At 43.2% G+C, this 24590-nt stretch overlaps 2 protein-coding genes across 3 annotated transcripts in view; one reads left to right on the forward strand and one right to left on the reverse strand.

Annotated features, from left to right (window-relative positions):
- IQGAP1 (IQ motif containing GTPase activating protein 1) overlaps positions 1 to 24590 on the forward strand; it is a 136786-nt gene that overhangs the window by 88828 nt on the left and 23368 nt on the right. For both annotated transcript variants that reach the window (XM_088829607.1, XM_055417868.2), the window contains 14 exons: positions 1395 to 1558; positions 2605 to 2689; positions 3474 to 3637; positions 3816 to 3976; positions 5497 to 5621; positions 8373 to 8536; positions 17990 to 18080; positions 18377 to 18544; positions 19246 to 19388; positions 22565 to 22735; positions 23429 to 23512; positions 23618 to 23689; positions 23786 to 23855; positions 24244 to 24452. In XM_088829607.1, the coding sequence (XP_088685733.1) occupies positions 1395 to 1558; positions 2605 to 2689; positions 3474 to 3637; positions 3816 to 3976; positions 5497 to 5621; positions 8373 to 8536; positions 17990 to 18080; positions 18377 to 18544; positions 19246 to 19388; positions 22565 to 22735; positions 23429 to 23512; positions 23618 to 23689; positions 23786 to 23855; positions 24244 to 24452 (1871 nt within the window). The remainder of the gene's footprint in view (positions 1 to 1394; positions 1559 to 2604; positions 2690 to 3473; positions 3638 to 3815; positions 3977 to 5496; positions 5622 to 8372; positions 8537 to 17989; positions 18081 to 18376; positions 18545 to 19245; positions 19389 to 22564; positions 22736 to 23428; positions 23513 to 23617; positions 23690 to 23785; positions 23856 to 24243; positions 24453 to 24590) is intronic.
- Positions 13353 to 13841, reverse strand: LOC148774556 (small ribosomal subunit protein bS18m). Its single transcript, XM_088829609.1, has one exon. It carries the CDS (start codon positions 13829 to 13831, stop codon positions 13400 to 13402), a length of 432 nt encoding a protein of 143 aa, XP_088685735.1. The 5' UTR covers positions 13832 to 13841; the 3' UTR covers positions 13353 to 13399.

The raw sequence follows: 24590 nt of genomic DNA on the forward strand, positions 1-24590 counted from the left end.
CGTTTATTAGTTCTGGTTTGAGACTTTGTTTTTTCTTGGACTGTTTTCTTTAGGACACCTCACATTAATTTTCTTTTTTGTTGTTGGTTGTTTTTTTTTAACAAATGAAAAACTGATAACTACTGCTATGCCCCCAATATTTTGAGTTTTAGTATTTTATTATTGATTTGTTTTGCTACTTTGGTGATAAGATTAGATGTTCGTTCCTGGGTGGGGCACGGGAAGGAGAACCCTATTTTTTCTTCTAAAAATAGGGAAGCTGAAAATAATAATTACAGTTTTCCAGGGGCTGTCATTTCTGAAATTAGAAAATGTATTATTTTGACTTTCAACTTAATACCTTATTTATTTTATAATATGCACAGTACTTTCACATGTATGATTTCATTTAATCTCATGAGGAATCTTAGGAGGAACGTACCTTTATTATCATTTTCAGATGAAGGGAAATCTGCATTTTTACTGTTGATAATGTGTTTATGACCTTGTGTGATGTCAGGTTCTGTGACTAGAAGTAGAGAATGTTGAGGCAGTGTGGAGAGCCCTTTCTGCTCCACACGGTCAGACCAGCCTCAATGTCTCGGCACTGCTTAGGGGCAGAATACCTTCAGGAGATGCCAGGATGATGGAGGGATTCAGAATGATGCTATATAAGAAATATTTGAAGGAACTAAGGCTCTTTAGTCGGGAGTAGACTGTTACAGGGAAGAGGGGTTGGAGGTACTCAAGTATCAACTCCAGTGTATAAGCTTTAACAATTTTTTTTTTTTAAATAGAATCATCCAGAGATGTAGTAAATTGCAGTGGGAGACACTTTCTCCTGTGTAGTAGTTTAGTCTGGATAAAGACTTGGCATTTTAGCAGGAATGCAGGCATGTATTATTGGTGCCTCTTAAATTGCTGCCCTTATTGGTGCCGAACTGTCTACATCTAGAAGTTTGTAAGTAGGCCTGGGGTGTGGTCTAGGAATCCGTTAATTCTGAACACCCTGGGAACCTCTGAACTTGGAGACTTTGGAGACTTCCCTGGTGGCTCAGATGGTAAAGCGTCTACCTACAATGCGGGAGACCCGGGTTCAAACCCTGGGTCGTGAAGATCTCCTGGAGAAGGAAATGATAACCCACTCCAGTATTCTTGCCTGGAAAATCTCATGGATGGAGGAGCCTGGTAGGCTACAGTCCATGGGGTCGCAAAGAGTCAGACACGACTGAGCGACTTCACTTTGTTTCTTTCCACCCTCAAAGCCTAATGCCTCTGTGATGCGCCACAGGAAAGGCTATCTAATTATATTTCCCCAGTCTGAACTGAGACAGGTTTTTGGAAAGGAAAAATATTCCCGGCTATGATGTTAACATAGTTTTGTCTTAAGCGTTTGCCTTTTTCTCCCTCCTCAGTGCTTGCTGCATTAACAAATATAGACCTGGCTTTGGAGCAGGGATCTGCACCAGCCTTGTTCAAGGTCCTGCAGTCACCCGCACTGGGCCTGCGAGGGCTGCAGCAGCAGAATAGTGACTGGTACCTCAAGCAGCTCCTGAGTGACAGACAGCAGAAGAGACAGGTAACAGCATCTTGAGTGGCACCTGTAAGGCTTGACTTCCATCCATTGCAATCTCATGCTGTTGTGTAAAGATATCTGTGGGGCCTTCCCCCCCGACACCCGCCCCCCGCTAATATAACTGTTTCTCCTGCATGTGAATTAAGCTGTTTAATATCCTCAGGTAAAGTGCACATTGTCTTCAGCTCTCTTTTGCTTGTAGAGTTGTAAATCCCCTCTTAAATAGCTTCGCCCACCCTCTGAATCTCACCACCCCTTCACTTGAAGTCCATTAAATCCCCAACTTGAAACTGTTGGGCAGAGGACTTCCTGGGTGGCTCAGTGGTAAAGTATCCACCTGCCAATTCAGGTGATGCACGTTCAATCTCTGGGTTGGGAAAATCCCCTGGAGAAGGAAATGGCTACCCACTCTGGTATTCTTGCCTGGGAAATCCCATGGACAGAGGAGCTTGGTGGGCTATAGTCCATGGGGTTGCAAAAGAGTTGGACACGACTCAGTGACTGAACAACAACAAAAGCCATTGGGGAGAACCTGAAATTTTATATTCTTACTTCAGGAATTTTCACTTTTTAAAAAAACCATACCTCATGAGTTTCCTCTGGCTAACACTGGGAAAGCATTTAATACTGCAGTAAGAGCAGACTATGTGGGATTGTACTCTATGGGGTTTTATTTTTTAGAACAAATACAAGGGGATTTGTTTTTGCTAAATAAGGACCAGTATACATTTTATAAATTCTCATTATTGGCCAGAGAAAGCAACATTAATGTGCTAATGCTTCTATAAAGATTTTATCTTGGAACATTTCGATGCTGTTTGCAAACTATTCTTTTAAGAGTGCTAGTATCTGGAAAGCCACTCTCCCCCAGATTTGACAAGGGTGTTTGCCTCCAGTTCCGGCTGCTGCTTCAGCTGCTTGCAGCCCGAAGCTGTCTCTTAGGTCTGTGGCTCAGTGTCCCTAATGACTGTTGTTGAGATGTAAAAACTGTGAGGTCTGGACATGCAGGCAAGAGTCATATTTAACTGAATGTTCTCTGCTTTTCTCAGGGTGGTCAGGCTGAGCCCCTGCAGAAGGAGGAGCTACAGTCTGGAGTGGATGCCGCAAACACTGCCGCCCAGCAATATCAGAGAAGTAAGAGTCCCCTCAACTATGTGTCCCCTGAGATACTGAGTAGGGGAGGAGAGTGCCTTTGTGTCATAGAGGGGCTTAAGAGTAGATTCTGTCACTCCTCAACCCACCCTAAGCCTATTAGCTACAGTCAACTACCAGGTACCTTTGGTGGCAGGAGGAGTCCTCCAGTTTTAAAAGTAGAACCAGAGTCCATGTAGGTTCACTTTGGCTCTAAGCACGTGCTTACGTGGTTGGTTAGGACTTCCCAGGTGGCTCAGTGGTAAAGAATCTGCCTGTCAATGTAGGAGATGTGGATTTGATCCCTGGGTCAGGAATATCTCCTGGAGAAAGAAATGGCAACACACTCCAGCACTCTTGCCTGGAGAATCCCATGGACAGAGGAGCCTGGTGGGCTTCAGTCCATAGGATCGCAAAGAGTCAGAAACAACTTAGTGTCTGAACGATGACAACAGCAACAACTTTACAACAGGCTCTCCTTGTTGTAGGGGAGGGATGTATTAGGTAGAGTGTAGTGGTGGCAGGCAGGAGGAGTTGGAGTGGAAAGGAAACAGGGGTGAGGAGAAGAGAAGGGGAAAGAAAACAGGTTTACTGAGATGCGGCTCACATACCATCGAGTTCATCCTCAGACTAAGAAGACTACTGTCTGAAGGTGGAAGTTCCACTTCAAACATCACAACTAATGGTTCAGCTGCAGAATATGATTTTCTCCTGTGAAAACTGGCGTCTGCGCCCCCTTGGGGCTCTGGGAGCCAGTGGCTTTTCTGACCTCAAGTTCTCTACCCAGGGTTGGAGGCAGTGGCAGCAATCAACACTGCAATCCAGAAGGGTGTGGCTGAGAAGACTGTCCTGGAACTGATGAACCCTGAAGCCCAGCTACCCCAGGTGTACCCGTTTGCCGCCGATCTTTATCAGAAGGAGCTGGCCACCCTGCAGCAACAGAGTCCCGAGGTGAGTTCACCAAATCCGTGCTGTTTGTGGGCAAAACAAGAGTGGACATGAATTTGATACCCAATTCTGGGTGTAGTTAGGCAGAACCTTTTTTTTTTTTTTAACCAGAATCTTAGACCCCTTGTGGTTTTAGTAAATGTCTGACCTCCCTGGGTCTTCCCCCTCTCCCTCTGTCTAGCATAGCCTCACACACCCTGAGCTCTCTGTTGCGGTGGAGATGCTGTCATCGGTGGCCCTAATCAACAGGGCACTGGAATCTGGAGACATGAACACAGTGTGGAAACAGCTGAGCAGTTCAGTGACAGGCCTTACAAACATCGAAGAGGAAAACTGCCAGAGGTGGGTGCCCCTGACCCTAACCTCTGTCTTCTGTGAGCCAACACTCTTATTTTCTCTGCAGGAATCGTGACTTCCTTTGTCTTTTGGTGCCCCCCCGGCCCTGTATTTCAATTCATTTTATTATGCTGAAGGATTTGTAGTAAATTACAGATACTATAGCATTCCACTCCTAAATTTATTATAAATATGCTTATTTAAAGCAATGAGGATATTTGTCATGTAGTCAAAATAACACCCTTATACCTTGTCACGTCAATAGTACTTCTTGAATATTTTCTAAACCTAGTCTGTTTTCATACTTCTTCTCTTGTTCCCAAACTGTTTGTTCTTTTTAGCTGGTTATTCAAACCAGAATGCAATCCATATTGTGTCCCTTTGGTATCTTTTATTTATTTTATTTAAAAGTTTATTTATTTTTAATTAAAGGATAATTGCTTTGTTGTGTTGGTTTTCAGCGTACATCACCATGCATCAGCCATAGGTATACACACGTCCCCTTCCTCCTGAACCTCCTTCCACCTCACACCCCGCCCCCACTTTGATATTTTTTAATCTAGCATTGTCCCTTTCTTTTTAGTGCTGACTTGTTAAAGAGTTGGAGCCAATTGTCCTCTAAAATGTCCCATCTTCAGTTTTGGTTGCTTCCTAATATTTGTTTTATTCCTGTAAATTGTAAATCAGGTCTAAAGGCTTGTCAAGATTCAGTGAAATATTTTTGGTGACGTGTGTTTCACATTTTCTCATATTAAGAGGCGTGTAATACCTGCTTTATCACTGCGGATGCTGATTGCAGCCATGAAATTAAAAGACGCTTACTCCTTGGAAGGAAAGTTATGACCAACCTAGATAGCATATTAAAAAGCAGAGACATTACTTTGCCAACCAAGGTCCGTCTAGTCAAGGCTATGGTTTTTCCCGTGATCATGTATGGATGTGAGAGTTGGACTGTGAAGAAAGCCGATCGCCGAAGAATTGATGCTTTTGAACTGTGGTGCTGGAGAAGACTCTTGAGAGTCCCTTGGACTGCAAGGAGATCCAACCAGTCCATTCTAAAGGAGATCAATCCTGGGTGTTCATTGGAAGGACTGATGCTGAAGCTGAAACTGCAATACTTTGGCCACCTCATGCAATGAGTTGACTCACTGGAAAAGAGTCTGATGCTGGGAGGGATTGGGGGTAGGAGGAGACAGGGACGACAGAGAATGAAATGGCTGGATGGCATCACCAACTCTGTGGACATGAGTTTGGGTGAACTCCAGGAGTTGGTGATGGACAGGGAGGCTTGGCGTGCTGTGATTCATGGGGTCGCAAAGAGTCGGACACGACTGAGCGACTGAATTGAACTGAACTGAACTGAATACCTGCTTGTCCCCACCATCAGAGATACTGAGATTGATCCTTGGATTAGGCAGTCTGCTAGTCCTTCATTGTATATTTGTTTTTCTCCCTTATCTCCAGAACATAATCTTTTTTTTTTTATACCTTTTACACCGTCACAATGTCTAGTTTCCCATTAACAGGTATCTGGATGAGCTGATGAAGCTGAAAGCTGAGGCCCGTGCAGAGAACAATGAATTCATCACGTGGAATGACATCCAAGCTTCTGTGGACCATGTGAACCTGGTGGTGCAGGAGGAACATGAGAGTGAGTGATCTGCTTCCTCCCCCCAGATCATGTCACAGTCACACATAGTGTTATTCCACCCTCCCAGGAACACTACCCCAGGGGGTTTTTGGAAACTGAAAAAAAATAAGCTTGTCCATTTAACTATCTCAGAAAGCTATGATTGTCTATTGTTTTAAAAACACCAGGCCACTGCTTTAATTGGAGAAGTATGTAAAGAGAACTAAGGTTTTTCAGGAGGTGAATTGAATGTGATCTCTTGCTTTTAAATGCTGTCATTACAGGTTCTGACACTCCCTGGAGCTAGATCATATTGCACAAATTGTCCTCCCTGAGAGGTCTCTCACTTCAGACACCAGCTTTGAACCTGGTGTTCCCGGGTCACCGCACTTCGGAAAATATATTCAGGGGTCCCCCCACCCCCTCAGTTTCAGTAATTGACTAGACTGACTTACTGAACTCAGGAAGCCACTATACTTGTGGTTATAGTTTTATCACTGTTGTTGTTCAGTCACTCCGTCGTGTCCGACTCTGCAATCTCATGGACTGCAGCATGCCAGGCTTCCCTGTCCTTCACCATCTCCTGGAGTTTGCTCAAACTCATGTCCATAGAGTCAGTGATGCCATCCTACCATCTTGTCCTCTGTCGTCCCCTTTTCCTCCTAACTTCAATCTTTGCCAGCATCAGGGTCTTTTCTAATGAGTCAGCTTGTTACATCAGGTGGCCAAAGTATTGTAAAGAGTACAAATTGAGTTTTATTGTACAAGAGTACAAAAAGAGTTTTATGTAGAGTACAAATCAGGACCAGTCAAAAGAAATCAATGGGGTGATGACTGGAAGGGCCCCAAATTCAAAACTTCTGTGTCCCCAGGATATGTTGCCCTTTCCAGCCCATCGATGTGTGTCATAGGCCGGGATGTGTGTCACCTGAGCTTTTTCTATCCAGAGGCTTTACTGGGGCTTCATTACTTCTGATTGATTAAATTACTGGGCAAAGTAGTGGCCAAGTAATTGAGTTCAATTTCCAGTCTGCTTTTTGTGTCTGGAATAGCCAAGCTGATGTTCAGAGATAGTAAGACTCAAAACCCCAACCTTCTGATCACATGGTTGGTCTTTCCAGCATGACCAGCCCCTACCCCAGAAGTTTCTAGGGGCCCAACAGGAGTCACCTGTTTGGCATAAACTCAGGTGTTGATCCTACGGGCCTGCCATGAACATCAAAGATACTCCTATCACTTGGGAAATATGGTAAAGAATCTGCCTGCAGTGCAGGAGACCCGGGTTTGGTCCCTGGGTTGGAAAGATCCCCTGAGAAGGGAATGGCTTCCCACTCCAGTATTCTTGCCAGGAAAATCCCATGGACAGAGGAGCCTGGTGGGCCACAGCCCAGGGGGTCGCATGGAGTCAAGACACGACTGAGCAACTTTCACTTTCCAGGAACCAGAGACAAAGACCAGCCAAATATTTTATTATATGGTGGAGTCATTACAGAAGCAGTGCAGGGACTTCTCTGGTGGTCCAGTGGTTAAGACTATGCACTTCCACTGTTGGGGGTGTGGATGCGATCCCTGGTTGGGGAACGAAGGTCCCGTATGCCATGTGGTGTGCCAAAAAATAAAAATTAGAAAAGAGTAGTCCAGCTGGCTGAGATACTTAAGGAGTGAACATTCCTAGTTTTATTTAGTGTTTCCTGTGAGAAATAATCAGTGATTTAGTGGGAAGAGCCTTGCCTTGGAGAAGGAGGCCCTGAACTTTGATTTTTCATCTGCCACTTGTTTGCTCTGTGATCTTAAAGAGATATATAAACCTCATCCTTTTATTTTTTTCTATAAAAATGTTGAACTAGGTGATTTTTAAGATTCCCTTGAATGCTTGAGTTTGGGATTGACATGTGCAGACTGCTATATTTAAAATGGATAACCAACAAGGACCTACTGTATAGCATAGGGAACTCTGCTCAGTGTTATGGGGCAGCCTGGATTAGAGGCGAGTTTGGGGAAGAATGGACACATGTATATGTATGGCAGAGTCTCTTCGCTGTTCACCTGAAACTGTCACAGCATTGTTAATCAGCTATACCTAATCCAAAGTAAAAAGTTTAAAAAAAAAAGATTCCCTTGAACCCTAGACTTTTTGTGGGTCAAGAATAGCTTTGATCACCGTTGGAGTACACTTGAAAGCTGTCCTGTGACGCTAGTTTCGTCACAGTCCTCATTAGTCTTCAGTTAGACCAATTAAAAACAAAAAGACTTGAGATTTCAAGAGGAAAATAGATATAAGGGAATTTACTTAGATAAAAACAACCCACTACATTTAAAGGAAAAAATTTAAATGCTGCTTAACATTTTGGATGGCAAATTGTAGTTTAACCCATGGTAGACTTGGGTAGCGGAGAAGGCAATGGCGAGCCACTCCAGTACTCTTGCCTAGAAAATCCCATGGATGGAGGAGCCTGGTAGGCTGCAGTCCGTGGGGTCACTAAGGGTCGGACACGACTGAGTGACTTCACTTTCACTTTTCACTTTCACACATTGGAGAAGGAAATGGCAACCCACTCCAGTGTTCTTGCCTGGAGAATCCCGGGGACGGGGGACCCTGGTGGGCTTCTGTCTATGGGGTCACGCAGAGTCGGACACGACTGAAGTGACGCAGCAGCAGCAGCAGCAGCAGACTTGGGTAGAGGCTTGATGGTCACTTAGCTTGTTTAAAGACTGATTTGTTTATGCGGTTTCTTAATTAAAAAAAATAACCTTCTGTCCATCCCGGTGTAGGGATTTTAGCCATTGGTGTAATTAATGAAGCCCTGGATGAAGGTGATGCCCAGAAGACCCTGCAGGCCTTGCAGATTCCTGCAGCTAAACTCGAGGGGGTCCTCGCAGAAGTGGCCCAGCATTATCAGGACACACTGATCAGAGCAAAGAGAGAGAAGGCCCAGGTGAGTGGCCCTGAATTGTTCCTTTCTGTTCAGAGAGTGCCGTCCATCCTAGAACTGAGACAGAGGGAGGGGTGTTCACTCAATGACTCTTTTTCTTGGGCACCCTTAGATTCAGAACAGTGGAGTACACAGTGTAAGAGTCATAGACTCTGCCTTCCAGAACTTGTGCTATTTTACACATTTGGTTTGTTTGTTGGTGTTTGTTATGGTTGTAGACACACCTCTTATGTCTCTTTACATAAATTCTCTGTTGAAATACAAGATCCAGGAAAATGTGTCAGTTATTTAAGTATACAGTTGTATAAATGATCAAGTGAGAATACCTATGTAACTGGTGCTCGGATTATAAAAAGCATTAAGAGAAACCCCCTTATATTCCCTTACATCCTTATTCATTCCCTACAACGTGCTGGTAACCAGCGTCCTGATTTCTAACACCACAGTTGATTTTTGTTGGGTTTTGAACTGTATTTAAATGAGATCATACATTGTTTACTCTTGTGTCTGGCTTCTTTTGCCCCACATAATGTTAGTGAAATTCATCCATGTGGTTGCATGTAGCAGTAGTTGGTTCATTCTTATTGTTATGTACTATTCTGTTTTGTGGTTACATATTCTGTTATTGGTGAATTTTTAGTTGTTTCTCACTTGCTATTGCAATCAGTGCTTCTGTGAGTATTCTAGTACTTGTCTTTTGGTAAATGTATATATACGTTTCCATCAAGTATACATTTAGCAGTGGAATTTGTGGGTCATAGGGAACACATATGTTAAGCTTTAGTAAATAATGCCATAAAGTTTTTTTTAAATAATGACTTTATTGAGATACAGTTCACATGCCATATAGCTCACTACTTTAAAATGTACAGTCTAGTGGTTTTTCGTCGTTCATAGAGAATCAATTTTACAGCATAACCAAAATCAATTTTGCAGCATTTTCGTCACTCCAAAAAGAAACCTAGGGGACTTCCCTGGTGGTCCAGTGACTGAAACTCTAAACTCCCAGTGCAGGGAGCCCAGGTTCAATCCCTGTTCAGGGAACTAGATCCCACATGCTATGATTAAAAGATCCTGTGTGCTGCAACTAAGACCCATCAAAGCCAAATAAATGAACAAGTATTGTTTTAAAAAAGAAAGAAATTTGGTACCCGTCAGTACCAAGTTGTTTCCCTGCCATCTCCTCAGCTCTAGGTACCCATCAGTCTACTTTCTGTCTGTGGATTTGTCAGTTCTGGACATTCTGTATAAATGAAATCGATACAAGGTGTGGTCCTTTGTGACTGGCTTCTTTCACTTAGCTTGGTTTATCCAAACTGTAGCATGCATTAGTATTTTCTTTTTATTGTTGAACAATATTCCATTGTATGGCTATACCACATTTTATTTATCTATTCATGAGCTGATGATCATGTTTCCACTTCATGGCTGTTAGGGATAATACTGATATGTTTTCCAAAGTAACTGTCACACAGACAGTTTTAAAAAGTTTGTTTTGCCTCTCAGCCAGTTTGTTGAGGAAATGGATGAGATTTACACCTTTTTTAGTCCTCTTGAGGAATAGGAAGTCGCCATGTGTTTAGTAGGCCCCCGGTTGTTTGTTCAGTGATTAAAATGTAATGACCATCAGTTTGTCTGAATTGTAGTTCATCTCCTTTTAAATTCTTCTAACAACAATTGGGTAAGGACCTCCTCAACAGTTGTGCTGAGGCCCACAACTTTGAAGATCCCTGCCATGGGGTTCTTGCAGCAGGCAGAAGAGCTAAAAGAATTTCTTTATTCAGGAGGTCAGATTCTTTCTGGAAAGTGAAAAGTAGTAAAACAGACCAGGGCTTTTGTATAATTGAAGCTTTTGTATACTGACACCCTTGTGGGTTCTGTAAGTTTGGGTTGTGGGGCAGGAGTTGTAGATAATACAGTTTTTTTTTTAAGAGGCAAAAATCAACGGTGGTATTAGTCCAGTGCCTAGATTTTATTTTTAAAATTTATGTGTGTATTTAGGCTGCACTGGTCTTCGTTGTTGTGCATGGGCTTTTTCTAGTTGTGGCGAGTGGGGGCTACTCTAGTTGCAGTGGTGGAGAGTGGGGGCTACTCTAGTTGCAGTGTGAGGTCTTCTTATTGCAGTAGCTTCTCTTCTTGTGTAGCATAGGCTTTAGGGTGTGTGGGCTTCAGTAGCTTTGGCACATAGGCTTTTGGTGCCCCTAGGCATGTAGGATCTTCCTGGACCAGGAATTAAACTGGTGTCCCTGCATTGGCAGGCAGATTCTCAACCACTGAACCACCAGGGAAGCCCCATAATATAATATGGATAGATCTTTGATTCTGTTGTCATGAGAGTAATTGACATTAATGTGTCCTAAATGTATACATGTAGCAAGTACCAGGTTCCTTTTAAGAGGGTCATTATTATGCACAGTTCAGTTGATCCTGTGCTGTGGGTTGAATCATAACTCCCAGGAAATTTTGTAGCCAGAAAATTGAGACAGAGACATTAGCTGGTTTTACTTACTCTAGTAAGAAACAGTTGGCCATAGGAAGCCATAAATGGAGATCTGTCTGTGATACCAGTTTTTGTTGGATCAGAGCTTCCCAAACTTGACCGATCACTAGAAACCTTGAAAGGTCATTTTTAAAATACAGATTCCTAAGCTTTAACTCTGTTTCTACTAATTCAGAATCTCTGGTGTGGGGCCTGGCTGCTATGATTCTGCACAGGCCAGTGGTGGTCATGTTGTCTTTTGCTGCCTTGTTAGTCCAGAAGGAGTGGACTTTGAAAGAATGAACTAAGTCTGGGTCCGTGTCTAAAAAAGGAAAGAAGATTGAGGATATAAGTTGTACCTGCTTTCATCATGTGATGGGCCTCACTGGTCCTTTTGTTTGGGTCATGGGAGTTAAACTTTTAGAGGATGTGACTAGAGTTTGAAGCATTTCCTTTTGCTGTGGAATAACTTTCCAGAGTCCATCAAAGGCAGAGGAATAGGGAGAATTAGAGGAAAATTTACTTACACTGCCAGGCTCAATCGGGTACACTGTAGTTTAGGTATAATTGCCTTTTTTTTTAAGCTTCAGCTCAGCTTTTAAGTTCCTCTTGGGAGTAGTTTTAAAAATAGCCATCTGAGCTCCAAATTTAGCAAGCAAAAGAGCTTAATTTAAATTTGGTCTGTTTTTCTTGTATTATCTCTGCGTCTGATTTTGGTATCAGAGTAATAAAGGCCTCATAGAATGAATTGTGTAGTGTTCCATCTTCTTTTATGTTTTAGAAAAGTTTGTAAAGGATCAGTGTTAGTTCTGTAAACATTTGGTAGAATTCACCAGTGAAGTCATATGGTCCTGAATTTTTGGTTTGGTTTTATTTTTGTAAGATATGTTTTGATTTTTTTTTTAACTGATTTTTATCTCTATATTTGGTATAGATCTGTTCAGATTTTCTTCAAGTAAAATGCCTCTTTTTCTTTCACTTTGCCTTTAGAGAATTCCATTATGTATATATCTTCCCTTTACTCAAATCTGCTGAATCCCTCTAGTGAATATTTCAGTTATTGTATTTTTCAACTCCAAATTTAATCTGTTTCTTTAATATATATATATGTGTGTGTGTGTGTGTGTATGTGATATTCTCTGTTTGGTGAGGCAGTGTTCTCATTTCCTTTAGTTATTTGAACATACTTTAGATTGCTGACTTACGTTTTTGTCTACGATGTTGTCTGCTTTATTTTTTTTCCTCTTGGGGCTGTGCTTTCTTGTTTTTTTACATATCTTGTAATTTTTGGTTGAAAGTTAGACATTTTAATAATACAACAGAGAAGGTTTGGAAATCAGATTCTACCCCTCCTTGGGGTTTATTGCTGTGCCAGTTCATTTCTGTTGTTGTTTGCTTAGTGATTTTCAGTTCTTTCAAGTCTGTATTCTTTGTCATGTGTGTCCACTGAAGTCTCTGCTTGGTTAGCTAGTGGTCAGCTGATGATTAGACAGAAATTTCCTTGAGTGCCTAGAACCGGCAAAGCTTCCAGCCTTTGCTGAGGGGCTTTGTATGTGTTGGGGCCTGCCTTCAACACTCAGCTAGGCAGTTCACGATTTTGCTTTAACCTTCATTTCATGCTTGCCCAGAGCCTCAGGGTCAGCCAGTGGTCAGAGCTTACAGTCTTAGCAGATCTTTTATGAGCTTGTGCAGAGCCTGCACATGCACTATCATCTTCTAGACCCCCGTCCCAGAATTTGTCAGAGCTTTTCAAAGCTGTCTGTGGGCATCTCATTCTCCAGCTTTTCCTTTGAAGTTTTCTTTTTTTCTGTGCACTGCAGCTTGTGGGATCTTAGTTCCCCAATCAGGGATTGAACTCCAGGAATTGAACTCTCCCTTGGCAGTGAGAGCATGGAGTCTTAACCACTGGACCGTCGGGAAGTCCGTCCTTTTAAGCTCTTCTGTTAGCCTATTTTTGCTAAGTGTTTCTCCTCTGCCTCAGACATCTCTGATGTGAAGCAGTTACCTCTTACTGTTTTGGACAGATACTCCAGAAAGGCTTTTTGCACTGGGCACTCTCTGAGTCAGGTCAAATAAAGAGAACCTAGCTGTGGTCTTCCAGGGAACTCCCTAATGTGTCAACTAATGACAGTTCTCTGGGAATAGATAGATTTGAAGGAGGAAGGTGTGTATGGGGTGGGAGCTGAGTGGGTGGGCAGAGCACAAAAAGGGAATGAAACCATTTAAAGTGCCACAAACCTCATTCTTCTTACAGAGAGTCAACTGTTCTTGATAAACTCTCTCTGACTGCTGGAAGCCTTTGGTTAATTTCTGGAGTTTTGAAAAAGTTATTTCTGATGATTTTTTTTAATTGCAAAATACGTTTATTGATGATAACTTTATATAATTTACTCCCTATATTTGATGTTACAAACTTTAGGGTCTTTGAGATAGGCAGGATCCTTGTATGTAACTGGCATAAACCCCAATATTTGAGCTCTCTTAATTGCTTTTGTGATTTCTTTTTGTTTCTTCCCACAAAGACCTGTTATGTGCCTTCCATAAATGCATCCAGTAAATGGAGAAATAAACTGGGATAAAAGCTGTACATTCTTATAATCTACGCGTTTTTCACACAAGATACATTTTTTCAGAGGCTCCTTATAAGGATTTTCCATTGGAATAGGCAGGTCCTCATTGCTGGTTACCTGTTCATATTGTGAACAACTTCTCCACAGCACTGCACGAGTCCCAGGATTTGTGAGGCGGACAAAAGCCGTTGGGAAACGCGTAAACTTTCTCTTCCCTAGCCCACCACAAAGAGCTCCCACAGCAGCCATGGTTCCTCGCTCCTCCCCTTCCTTTCCTGTTTCCAAAAACTAATTCTGATGATTTTTTGCCAGTGTTTTTGTTGCTTTTGTGTTGAAGAGATATTCGGAGGTCCTGCCTCTACTGTTTTCACCAAGTCACTTCTCTCTTCATCTAAATTTAGTGCCTTGGGAGTACTTGCTAAAAGTAGATTGCTGGCCATTGGGTCATTGTTTGAATGCCAAGGCAGGGCATTAGTGATGCCTGAAGCTCAGCTTCTCTGTACAGCAGTGCCAAGTCGAATCTCAGACAGAGTTTTGAGTGAAGTAGAAAAGAATAGCTTTATTACTTTGCTAGGCAAAGAGGGACACAGCAAACTCCTGCCTTGAAAAGCTACATGTCCCCACTTGGGGAAGACAGTGAGAAGTTTTATAGACTGATGGATGGGTAGTGAGGTAAGGAAGAGTCAGCATCATCAACCTTCAGGTCCAACTGGTCTGGGGTCTACATGCTTGTGGGCAGAATACCAAACTCAGGGAAGGTCACAGAAGCTGAATGAAAGCTGTTTCCTGTAATCAAAGAAATGGGAGACAGAAAGACCTTGTGCCCAGGAATCCCACAGGGCCCTGCCTCAGTACCATTAGGGGTTCTCACAGAACTCATAATTGTAAATATGAATAGTGTTTAAGTCTTGCTTCTCCTCACCCTCCCCACAGTCTGTGTGTACACAGGCATGCATGTAGCTAAAAACCAGCAGGTGTGCACTGACACAGCTGGACCAGTTGTTAGAATATTCGGTGCTTTTGTTTGGTACACTGCTCCTGTCCCAAACCTCCCAAATGTGTGGCACCCCCAGTTCTAGCTCTTTCCCTGAGCATTTACTGTGAGCAACTAGAGGATTGATACCTAAACCATGAAGGCTCCATTTTGATTGGTCAGCACTTGTGTTAATAAATGTTTTATAGATTCATGTATGTGTGTTTCATGTGTATATGGTATGTATGATGCTTTAATGTATATCTATATGTATATATAACATGGTTAATGTACATGATGAGTGCTAAGATACTACATTTATGTTACACATATATGTGTCTACATATTTATGAATATTTTAGAAATCATGACATGTGCATCCATGCCACATAAAACAAGAGAGACTTTTAAGGAGGTTTTAAGGGGTGAGAAGTGCCCTTTGTGGGCTTCCCTGATAGCTCAACTGGTAAAGAATCTGGATCCGGAAGATCTGCTGGAGAAGGGATAGGCTACCCACTCCAGTATTCTTGGGCTTCCCTGGAGGCTCAGACGGTAAAGAATTCACCTGCAATGTGGGAGACCTGGGTTCAATCCCTGGGTTGGGAAGATCCCCTGGAGAAGGGACTCCACCCACTTCAGTATTTTTGCCTGGAGAATTCCATGGACAGAGAAGCCTGGCAGGCTACAGTCCATGGTGTCGCAAAGTCGGACACAACTGAGCGACTTTCACAGTACCCTTTGCAGATGTCTGTGTGCTTTCCGTATATATACATACATATGGCAACTGTTCTTTCTTTTGTCTGTCTTCCCTTTCCTTTTACCTCCAATCACTGCCCACTCCTTGGATTCTTATTTCTGGTCCCTGGCTCTTTACCTCTTCTAAAATGCAGTGTGCTTCAAAGTGTAGTCAGAAATGTCAGGGGATGTTATTTCGGTTTATTTTATATGGCATTTTCACATTAAATCTGTTTCATCTTAATATCCTTCACAATATCTCATGAGGTTTTTAACTCTCTAGAGTGGTTTGAGTTAATCCTTAGGGCAAACTCTCACAGGAGGATGTTGGGTTTTGTCATCTGATTTGATCTAATTGGAGCAGTGAGGTCCTCTTCTTTCCTTATACTGGGATGATGATGTATGTCATCTGTCCTCCTTCAGTCAAAGGAAGGATGTTTCTATCTCATTTCCCCCTGACCCACCTGAGACACGGATCCAGTCTTTTTTTTTTTTCCTTTCACACCACAGCTCTGTCACTTGTTTCTTAGGAATGTATGTGTATGTATGAAAGTGCTTGTTTTAATCCTCCTGCTTTAGTCTGCATGGGACAAAGATGACAGAATTCTGGATGGTCAGAATTTTTTTCCTTAATGTTTATTTATTTATTCAGCTGCACCAGGTCTTTTTGCGGCACAGGGGATCTTCAATCTTCGTCTTTGATCTTAGTTGCAGCATGTGAGATCTAGTTCCCTGACCAGGAACTGATGGAACCTGGGCCCCCTGCATTGGGAGCATGGAATCTTAGCTCCTGGACTAGCAGGGAAATCCCCTGGATGGTCAGAATTCTTGATAAGCTGCGCCTTTCTCCAGATGCAAGGAAAACTGAGCCAAACCTCCCAGCTTTGCTTATAGGAGATTCTGTGCAGAGATAGCTCATGTACAATTAGCCTAAAAGTGAACCTCCAAATGACCTGATTCTGTGGCAGTATCCATTTTTAGGGTGCAAGGATGTTTACGCCACTTCTCTCAGAGACTATACCTTCAGGTGTCTAGCTCATGACTTTTCAGTTTAAGTTGTCACTGACTCAGTATATTATATCATATTGAAACTATTACTTAGCATTGCGAGTATTTATTCATAGGACACTTGAGAGTTGTGTGTGGCCATTTTCTATTTTGAGTAACAGAAACTGACCAGTGGTAGAAAATGGTTAAATTCTGAAGCTGTTAGGTGACTTGTTCTTGCGTTCTGTTTATTGGAGTCCTCTTTTGCTTTACCGAGACTATGAGCTTCTTACATTGGGACAGTGCCTATGATTGTAAGCCCAGCACTTAACATAATTTAAAGTGGTCTTTCTTTCTAAAACTCTGCATTTGAGCGAAATTTTTACTTTGGATTTCAGGTGCCTTCCTTTGGCCTCACCCTATCACCAAGGCAGTTTGTAAACTGTGGGGATTTGTGACTTCTTGGCTTGGCTGAGTGAAATATTGTGTCTCTCCCTAATAACACAGGAGGAAAGCCAAGCCTCCTCTTAAGATTTTGTAGTTTCTTCAACTACTGGGTGTGCTGAAGACAGTGAAACTTTCCATTTTTTCCCAAAGCCAAGATCCTGCTTCATCTGACAACACAGTTAAAGTAACTGACCCCAGCCATCTCCTTGGTGCCTTGGCAAATTATATCAAGCAGTCTCAAAGGATTTTTGAGCTACTATTTATCCCAACTGCTATTAGCTCAAGCCTCCGGAGTAGTTACTTTTGCTAGGTCTGCCAAGGTTGTCTCAAACACAACTCTCCCAGCCTGGTCACTTTGAAACCCGAGGTGCCTTGCCTAAAAGGAGAAAAAGACTCCATTTCTATCTCACCCTCGTCCCTAGTATTCAGCTCAAACTACACTGTGGGCTGGAGAAACTCTTGTTGGCCACGCTGAATAAACTAATCACCATTTTTTATGTTTCTGGGTGAAGATGTGTCTCTAAGTTTCCAATAACTGATTTAACTTCCAAGTTTTAGAATATAAGCCAATGATAAGCTTAAATTCCCCATAGTGACTCCTGGCTTTACATGCGATAAAGTCTTGATAGTCTTAAAAATAGTGGTCATAGAGAATGTATTGTTGTTGTTTAGTCGGTAAGTCGTGTCTGATTCTGTGCAACCACAGGGACTGTAGCCCACCAGGCTCCTCTGTCCATGGCATTTTCTAGGCAAGAATACTGGCGTGCGGTGCCATTTCTTTCTCCAGGGGATATTCCCAGATCAGGGATCGAACCTGTGTTTCCTGAATTAGCAGGTGGATTCTTTTTCACTGAGTCACCAGGGAAGCCCAAAAAATACGTAGAGAATATTTACTCCCTCTGAATATTGCTGGCAAAGAAGGCTTTAAAAAAAAATGTACTCCGTATTCATATGCATGCCGTGGTCCTTGTCAGTGTTTAAGTGCCTGGGTCTCTTCCCAGTTTGGACCTTTTGCCCCTTCTAGATGCTCTTGTCCTCCTGAATGACTGGAATTCATCTTCCTATATCCATCACTTACATTTGAGGTATTTCTCGTGTAACCCTTTTACCAGTTTTTGATGCTGGCTTCTTCCAGTTGATTATTCCACATGTCTTGTATATTTGAAACCTCTTCCTCTGTTTCTCATTGAGTCTCATAAGCCACCATCATGGCATGTACCCTGATTTCATGCCTCTAATACCGTTTTGCTCTTAATGGTTTATAGGAAACCCAGGATGAGTCAGCTGTGTTATGGTTGGATGAAATTCAAGGTGGAATCTGGCAGTCCAACAAAGACACCCAAGAAGCACAGAGGTGTATGTGGCGGTTTGTTTTATTTCTGTTCTGATGGAAAGTGGGGGGTAGCAAGGTGTTCCATAGCTCAGTACTCAGCTTGACCAAGATAGAGGGCTGGGGATTCTCTGATTGCCTAGTTAGGATTTGATGTGCTTTCACCGTGAAGGCCCAGGCTCTATCCCTGAACGGGGAACCATCCCACCAGCTGGGTGGTGTGGCCAAAATTTAAAAAGATAGTTGTAGAGGGGACAGTGTGCTAGTAAGCAAATCTAGATGCTTTCTAAACTATTCCAGTAACAGTTCTCTCCTGGGGTAGTTGCCTTAGGAATCTTTGCCATCAATGAAGCAGTGGAGAAAGGCGATGTTGGCAAAACACTCGGCACCCTTCGTTCCCCTGACGTCGGCTTGTATGGCGTCATCCCTGAATGTGGTGAAACTTACCAGAGTGACCTCGGTGAAGCCAAGAAGAAAAAACTGGCAGCGGGTGAGTTATGGGTAAATCAATATGTGTCAATAAGTAAGAGAAATATCATGGAACAGAGGAAGAGGAAAGGGACAAGCTATAGGGAAAGGCACTGTGGAATACAGTACGGGACTTACTGTACAAGGAGATAATATTCGTATATTTAAAAATAACTCTTTTTCTTCTCCTTGAGTATGGCTAATGTTAAGAAGGTCAGTTTTCTGAAAATGTTTCTTTCATAGGATATAGTTCTGATTACCTAAGCCTGTAAGATACTTAAAAGTAGTTTATCTGCAGAAAGGTGGGGAATAGAGATAAGATATTTTATCCCATTTTATGCCCGCCCGCTTTTTTTGAAAATTAACTAGAGAGATTGAATGGTTGCAAGTCTTTTATGAAAATAGTTTTCTGATGCACGTGGTCTTACTTCGGTGTAGGCTTTGAAAGGAACAGAGGTAGACAAGGTCAGTTGCCCTATGTGGACTTCATAGGTATTTTCTTTTTATAGTGTGGACATGAATGAGCTAAATGAGATGTTACAGAGTCATAACTTAAGAAGGACTTAGGATCCCTGTTTACTCTCACAGACCCAAGGGGCAGGTTTTGGGAATGGTCTTCATTTAGGTTGTTCAGCCTGATCAGAATGATCCTATAGGATTAGACTTGTGGCTGTGGGGAGTGTGGCTCTGAGTTTTTCTGATCTTTCCTTTATTTTATGTCAGGAGATAACAATAGCAAGTGGGTGAAGCACTGGGTGAAAGGTGGATATTATTATTACCACAATCTGGAGACCCAGGAAGGAGGATGGGACGAACCCTCAGACTTTGTGCAGAATTCCATGCAACTTTCTCGGGAGGAGATCCAGGTAGGTCACATTTCTTCACAAAAGAAGAAGCTGAGAGAGAGTACCTGTAGTTTAAAGGTTATACTACTTAGGAAGAACAAGGGTGTGTGGTCAGAAGCCCTAGACTAAAATTAAGGGTACAGAAAAGATCCTACTGTACATCACAGGGAACTCTGCTCAGTGTGATGTGGCAGCCTGGATGGGAGGGGAGTTTGGGGAGAATGGATACATGTATATATATGGCTGAGTCACTTCACTGTTCACCTGAAACTGTCACAACATTGTTAATTGGCTATAGTCCAATATAAAATAAAAAGGTTTAAAAATAAATAATAAATTTTAAAAAATAAAATTAAGGCTATATAACTAATTTGGAATAATTTTTTCTAGTACGAGTCCCTCAGATCTAAATTAGTAGAACATCTGGATTATAGAATTAGGTCAGATAAATTGTTTTGTTTTGTTTTTTTTTTTTAAGAAAATTTGGATGGTCCTGCAAAAAAGAAAACTGAAAAGTTTTTCTGACACTTCAAATACAACTACTCTTAATCTTTCCCAATTTACACAATCTCTTTTCTGACTATCCCACAAACTCCAAACTTTACTGTATTAGAATATAGCCTGCGCTTTCACGTAAAGTTAGCATTTTTTTCTCGCAGCTTTCAAAGCACATCTTTACCATCCCCTATGTCTTTGCTGATGCCGTTCGTTCTTTTTAGAATTTCTTCATTCATTTGACACTTTCTGAACACCTCCTATCCTCCTACATGTACCAAATATTCTTCTGCACATCAGAGGTGTAATCATAAACAAAGCAAAGTCGCTGCTAATGTGAGATGTCCTTCCCCTGCCATCTACATCTGTCAAAATTCTGGCTGTCCGGGCACACCCATCTCAAGTGTCACCTCCTCTGTGTAACATAGATCAGTGCTCTCCAGAACTTAACACGTGTGTGTGAATCACCTGGGGAGCCTGGTGACGTGAAGACTGACTCTGTGGGTCTGACATGAGGCCTGAAATTCTGCATTTCTGACCAGCTCCCAGGTGATACTGGTGCTGCTGGTTTAAGGATGTACTTTTAAATACCACCTACATACATAATCGTGTCTCCCTTGTCTTTGAAAAAAAGAAAGACAGAAATTTTAATCCTCTCGAGCTCTTCTGATTCAGTCTTGCCTGTAAGTTCATGCTCTGTTCTTACTAAATGCCTTTAAGTTAGTCTATCCTTCATGAATTCATTCTCCATTACCATTCACATATTAGCTCATGGCTCTCCCGCTCTTACTTTAGTAAAACTTCTGCTTTATAATGTATCAGTGGCCTTTTAATTGCTAAGTTCAGCGAGGAGGTGTGTTCTCATCATAGGTGACCTCTCAGTGTACTATTCGCGTCCTTAAACCCTCGACTCTTTTGGCTTCTCCAGGGCTGTTCTCTTCTGGTTCTACTTCCGAGTGTCCCTTCTTAACCTCTCTCTCCTTTCGTTTCCTCTGACTCCGCTTGTGTTGTATCTGGGTTCCATCAGCCCCCTTCTCTTCCGCTATAGTCTTCCTCAGTGGTCTCATTTAAGCCAGTAGCCCCAATTTCCGCCTGTGTGCTTGCAAACCTAAATCTTGTTCCTTCAGACTTACCGCCTGCCACCTTAGTCCTTCTCCTCACCACCAGGTGTGCCTTTCCATCTGCAGTCTAGAAGTCCAGCAGACACCTCAGCACAGTTTGACAGGAAAATCAGGGCTGCAATAGTACATAAGGGTGTATTTTTTTTTTTCCTCACATAAAGTAATTCTGGAATTGAGCATCCAGGGAAGGTGTGGTGGCTTCACGATCTGGTCTGTCCCAGGGTTCTTCTGTCTTCCTGCTCTGCCATTCTCAAGGTCACCTTGTCATCCAGAAGGAAGGCAGGCAGGAAGTAGGAAGTTGGGGAGGAGAGCAGGCAGGCCTGATGCCAGCTGTCTGTCTCTCTTAAAGAGCTTTCCTTCCCAAAGATCTTACCAAGCTCCTTCTGCTTGTATCCCACGGACTGTCCCTAGGTCATATAGTCTTTTTGTTTCTGTTTATTTGGGGTATTTTTTTGGCTGCACGGCGTGTCATGTGGGATCTTAATTCCCTAACCAGAGGCTAAACCCATCCCCCCTGCGGTGGAAGCACAGAATCCTAACCATTGGATTAGGTCCAGGGAGGTCCTCATGTAGTCTTTTAACTGTACACTTGGTGTCCCGTTGAATAGCTCTGACATCAAAGACAAGAAGGGACCATGGCTATCAGGTGGGTTTGCAGGTGTTCTCAGTAACCATTCTCAGCACTCCTGCCCTCACCCTGGGTGATCCAGGGCTGCTCTCACTTGGATCATACGCTACCAGGATTCTAATTCACCTGCTCAAGCTAATCTGCCAGCTACTCAGCTAATCATGCTGCTTTTCTAAAAACACATCTGATGGTTTTATTCCTCTTTGAAGGTTTGCTGGTTCTCCAGAGCTGGTAGTAACAGACCAAACACACTAGGCTGCTTCTCCAGGCCATCTGTAGTCTGCCCACTCCCTGACAGGGCCCTCCTCTGTGGCGTTCCAGGGGCTCCAGGCCTTGGTGGCACCTGTCTCTCTGTCTTCTTGTCAGTATGACCCCAGATCAGCAAGCACAGTTCCTGGGATGGTCGGCATTAGGTAGGTGAGTGAGTAAAGGAAATGACATGAGGTCAAAGAAGGTCACGTTTTTGACTCTTTACTGGGGGATGAGAGGACAACTTGGTCTTGAAAAATAGACCTGAAGTCTTCTTTCCTGTTTCTTGGCTAAAGATCTAGTATAGGAGCTTCCCTGGTGGCTCAGTGGTAAAGAACCCACCTGCCAATGTGGGAGGCATGGTTTTGATCCCTGGTCCAGGAAGATCCCACATGCCTGAGGTCACTAAACCCCTGCACCGCAACTACTGAAACCCAAACTCTAGAGAACTCAAGAGAGGCCTTTGCAATGAGAAACCAGTGCACTGCAACTGGAGAAAGCCTGTATGCAGCAGGGAAGACTTAGTGCAGCCAAAAAGCTAAGTAAGTAAATAAAATCATTAAAAAAAAAAAAAGCTAATCACACCGTATTAAAAAAGTTCTAATATAGCCTTGGCAAGCTGGAGCATTAGTGTGTGCACTGCAGATGACACTGTGTTAGAACGCTGTGTGTGTGCATCTTCTCACGTGACTGATGTTTTTCAGAGTTCCATCTCTGGGGTAACAGCTGCGTATAACCGGGAACAGCTTTGGCTGGCCAACGAAGGCTTGATCACCAAGCTGCAGGCTTGCTGCCGGGGGTACTTAGTCCGGCAGGAGTTCCGATCCAGGATGAATTTCCTGAAGAAACAGGTCCCGGCCATCACCTGCATTCAGGTATTTCGGAGCCTGCTCTGCGCAGACAGCAAGGGGGCTTCCAGAGCAGGTCTGATGAACAGTCAGCACCTGCAGTTAAGTGTCTGAGTGTGACGAACAGCCAGTGCCTGTGATCGAGTGTCTGAGTGCAGTTGTTGCCTTCTGACCATCCCTTTCTCTCCTGCCACATAATCAGTGTGTGCTTAATGGTGTTCAGTGGTAAGTTGTCCAGCTCAGTGGCAGTTCTCGGCACCTCGCTGTCTCTAAGACTATTCCTTTATGTGAGGTTTGAATATGGAGAGAAGCAACCCTGATTTTGCTTCAGTGATAGGGAAGCTCAGAAAGAATTCTGGGTTAGGAGTTATGACTCCAGCACAGTCAGGTCGCGGCGAGCCTCTTCTCTGAGTTTGTGTCCTCCTCTGTAAAGGCGGATGCTAATGTTTATCTTACCTTCCTCACTGATTGGTTGTGAGGAGCCAGTGAGAGCATCTGTGTGGATGCCCTTTGAAAAGCGTGCAGCGCTGTGCTCACTTCCAGGAGGTGGAAGTTAGCCAGGTGCTCTCCTGGTGGAGGTGCAGCCCAGTCTCTCCTTCCCCCACCACAGGTGGGCGTGGTCCTTTCTAAAGCTGTATCACGAATTGCTCTTGGGGGAAATTTTTTAACTTCTTCTGACCCTTGGGAAATGACACGTCTTCTGTAACATTTGGGTTTCAGTCTCAGTGGAGAGGATACAAGCAGAAGAAGGCGTACCAAGACCGCTTGGCTTACCTGCGCTCCCACAAAGATGAAGTTATAAAGGTGTGTATCCCAAGCAGGGTTTCTCGTCAGCGTGGTGTGTGAGCGTGACACGTGCGGAGATAAAGGGCTCTTCTCATTTCTGGGACCCCCTCTCCTTCTCCACAGATCCAGTCTCTGGCAAGGATGCACCAAGCTAGAAAGCGCTATAGAGAACGCCTGCAGTATTTCCGAGATCATGTGAGTATCCCTGGGTGAGAAGCACCAATAGAATCAATTTTGCTGTGTTTGCGGTGGACAGATGAATTAAGGAATTTCTTCTTTTGTGTCCCTTAGATAAATGACATTATCAAAATCCAGGCTTTTATCCGGGCAAACAAAGCTCGTGATGACTACAAGACTCTCAGTGAGTAACTGTGGCTCAGCAGAGAAGAGTTGAGGCAGTGGCTGAGAGCCATCGGGTTCTGGGTATTCTCCGCGGATCTCTTTTCTTGTCCTGCAGGCAAGGCTTGGGGGCAGGGTGCTGCTTGTGGCTGAAGCCCTTTGCTAACCCATGGCTTGGTGTCTTGCTGCTTGCCGCATCTGCCTTCCACGTAACAGCATAGCAATAGCATGACCAGGAAGACTGCACTTGGTGGTTGTTTCTGCACGTCTCAAAAATAAACGAATATCTTACGTGTGAATAGAGCTACTCTTGTTTTCTTTTTTAAATATAAGATAATGCTGATGCTTTCCAAGACACAGAACTGCTGGGAATGCCATTCCTCGTCTGATACGTGTTTTCTCTCTGTCAGTCAGCGCCGAGGATCCGCCTATGATTGTGGTCCGGAAATTCGTCCACCTGCTCGACCAAAGTGACCAGGATTTTCAGGAGGAGCTCGATCTTATGAAGATGCGGGAAGAGGTTATTACCCTTATCCGTTCTAACCAGCAGCTGGAGAATGACCTCAATCTCATGGATATCAAAATCGGACTGCTGGTGAAAAATAAAATTACACTGCAGGTATGGTCCACTGCCAGCCAGGGCCTTGGGGCACTGTCCTGCTTGATACCTCTGCCTCCCCCCTTTATGCCTTGCAGGGCTGGCTTTCTTCTCAGTGAATGCTGTATGTTTTCTTTTATGTTATTTAAGAAATGAAAT

The sequence above is a fragment of the Moschus berezovskii genome, chromosome 21 (assembly GCF_049115385.1).
Source record: "Moschus berezovskii isolate FMDL1 chromosome 21, NW_MosBer_1.0, whole genome shotgun sequence".
In the NCBI taxonomy this organism is placed as follows: Eukaryota; Metazoa; Chordata; class Mammalia; order Artiodactyla; family Moschidae; genus Moschus; species Moschus berezovskii.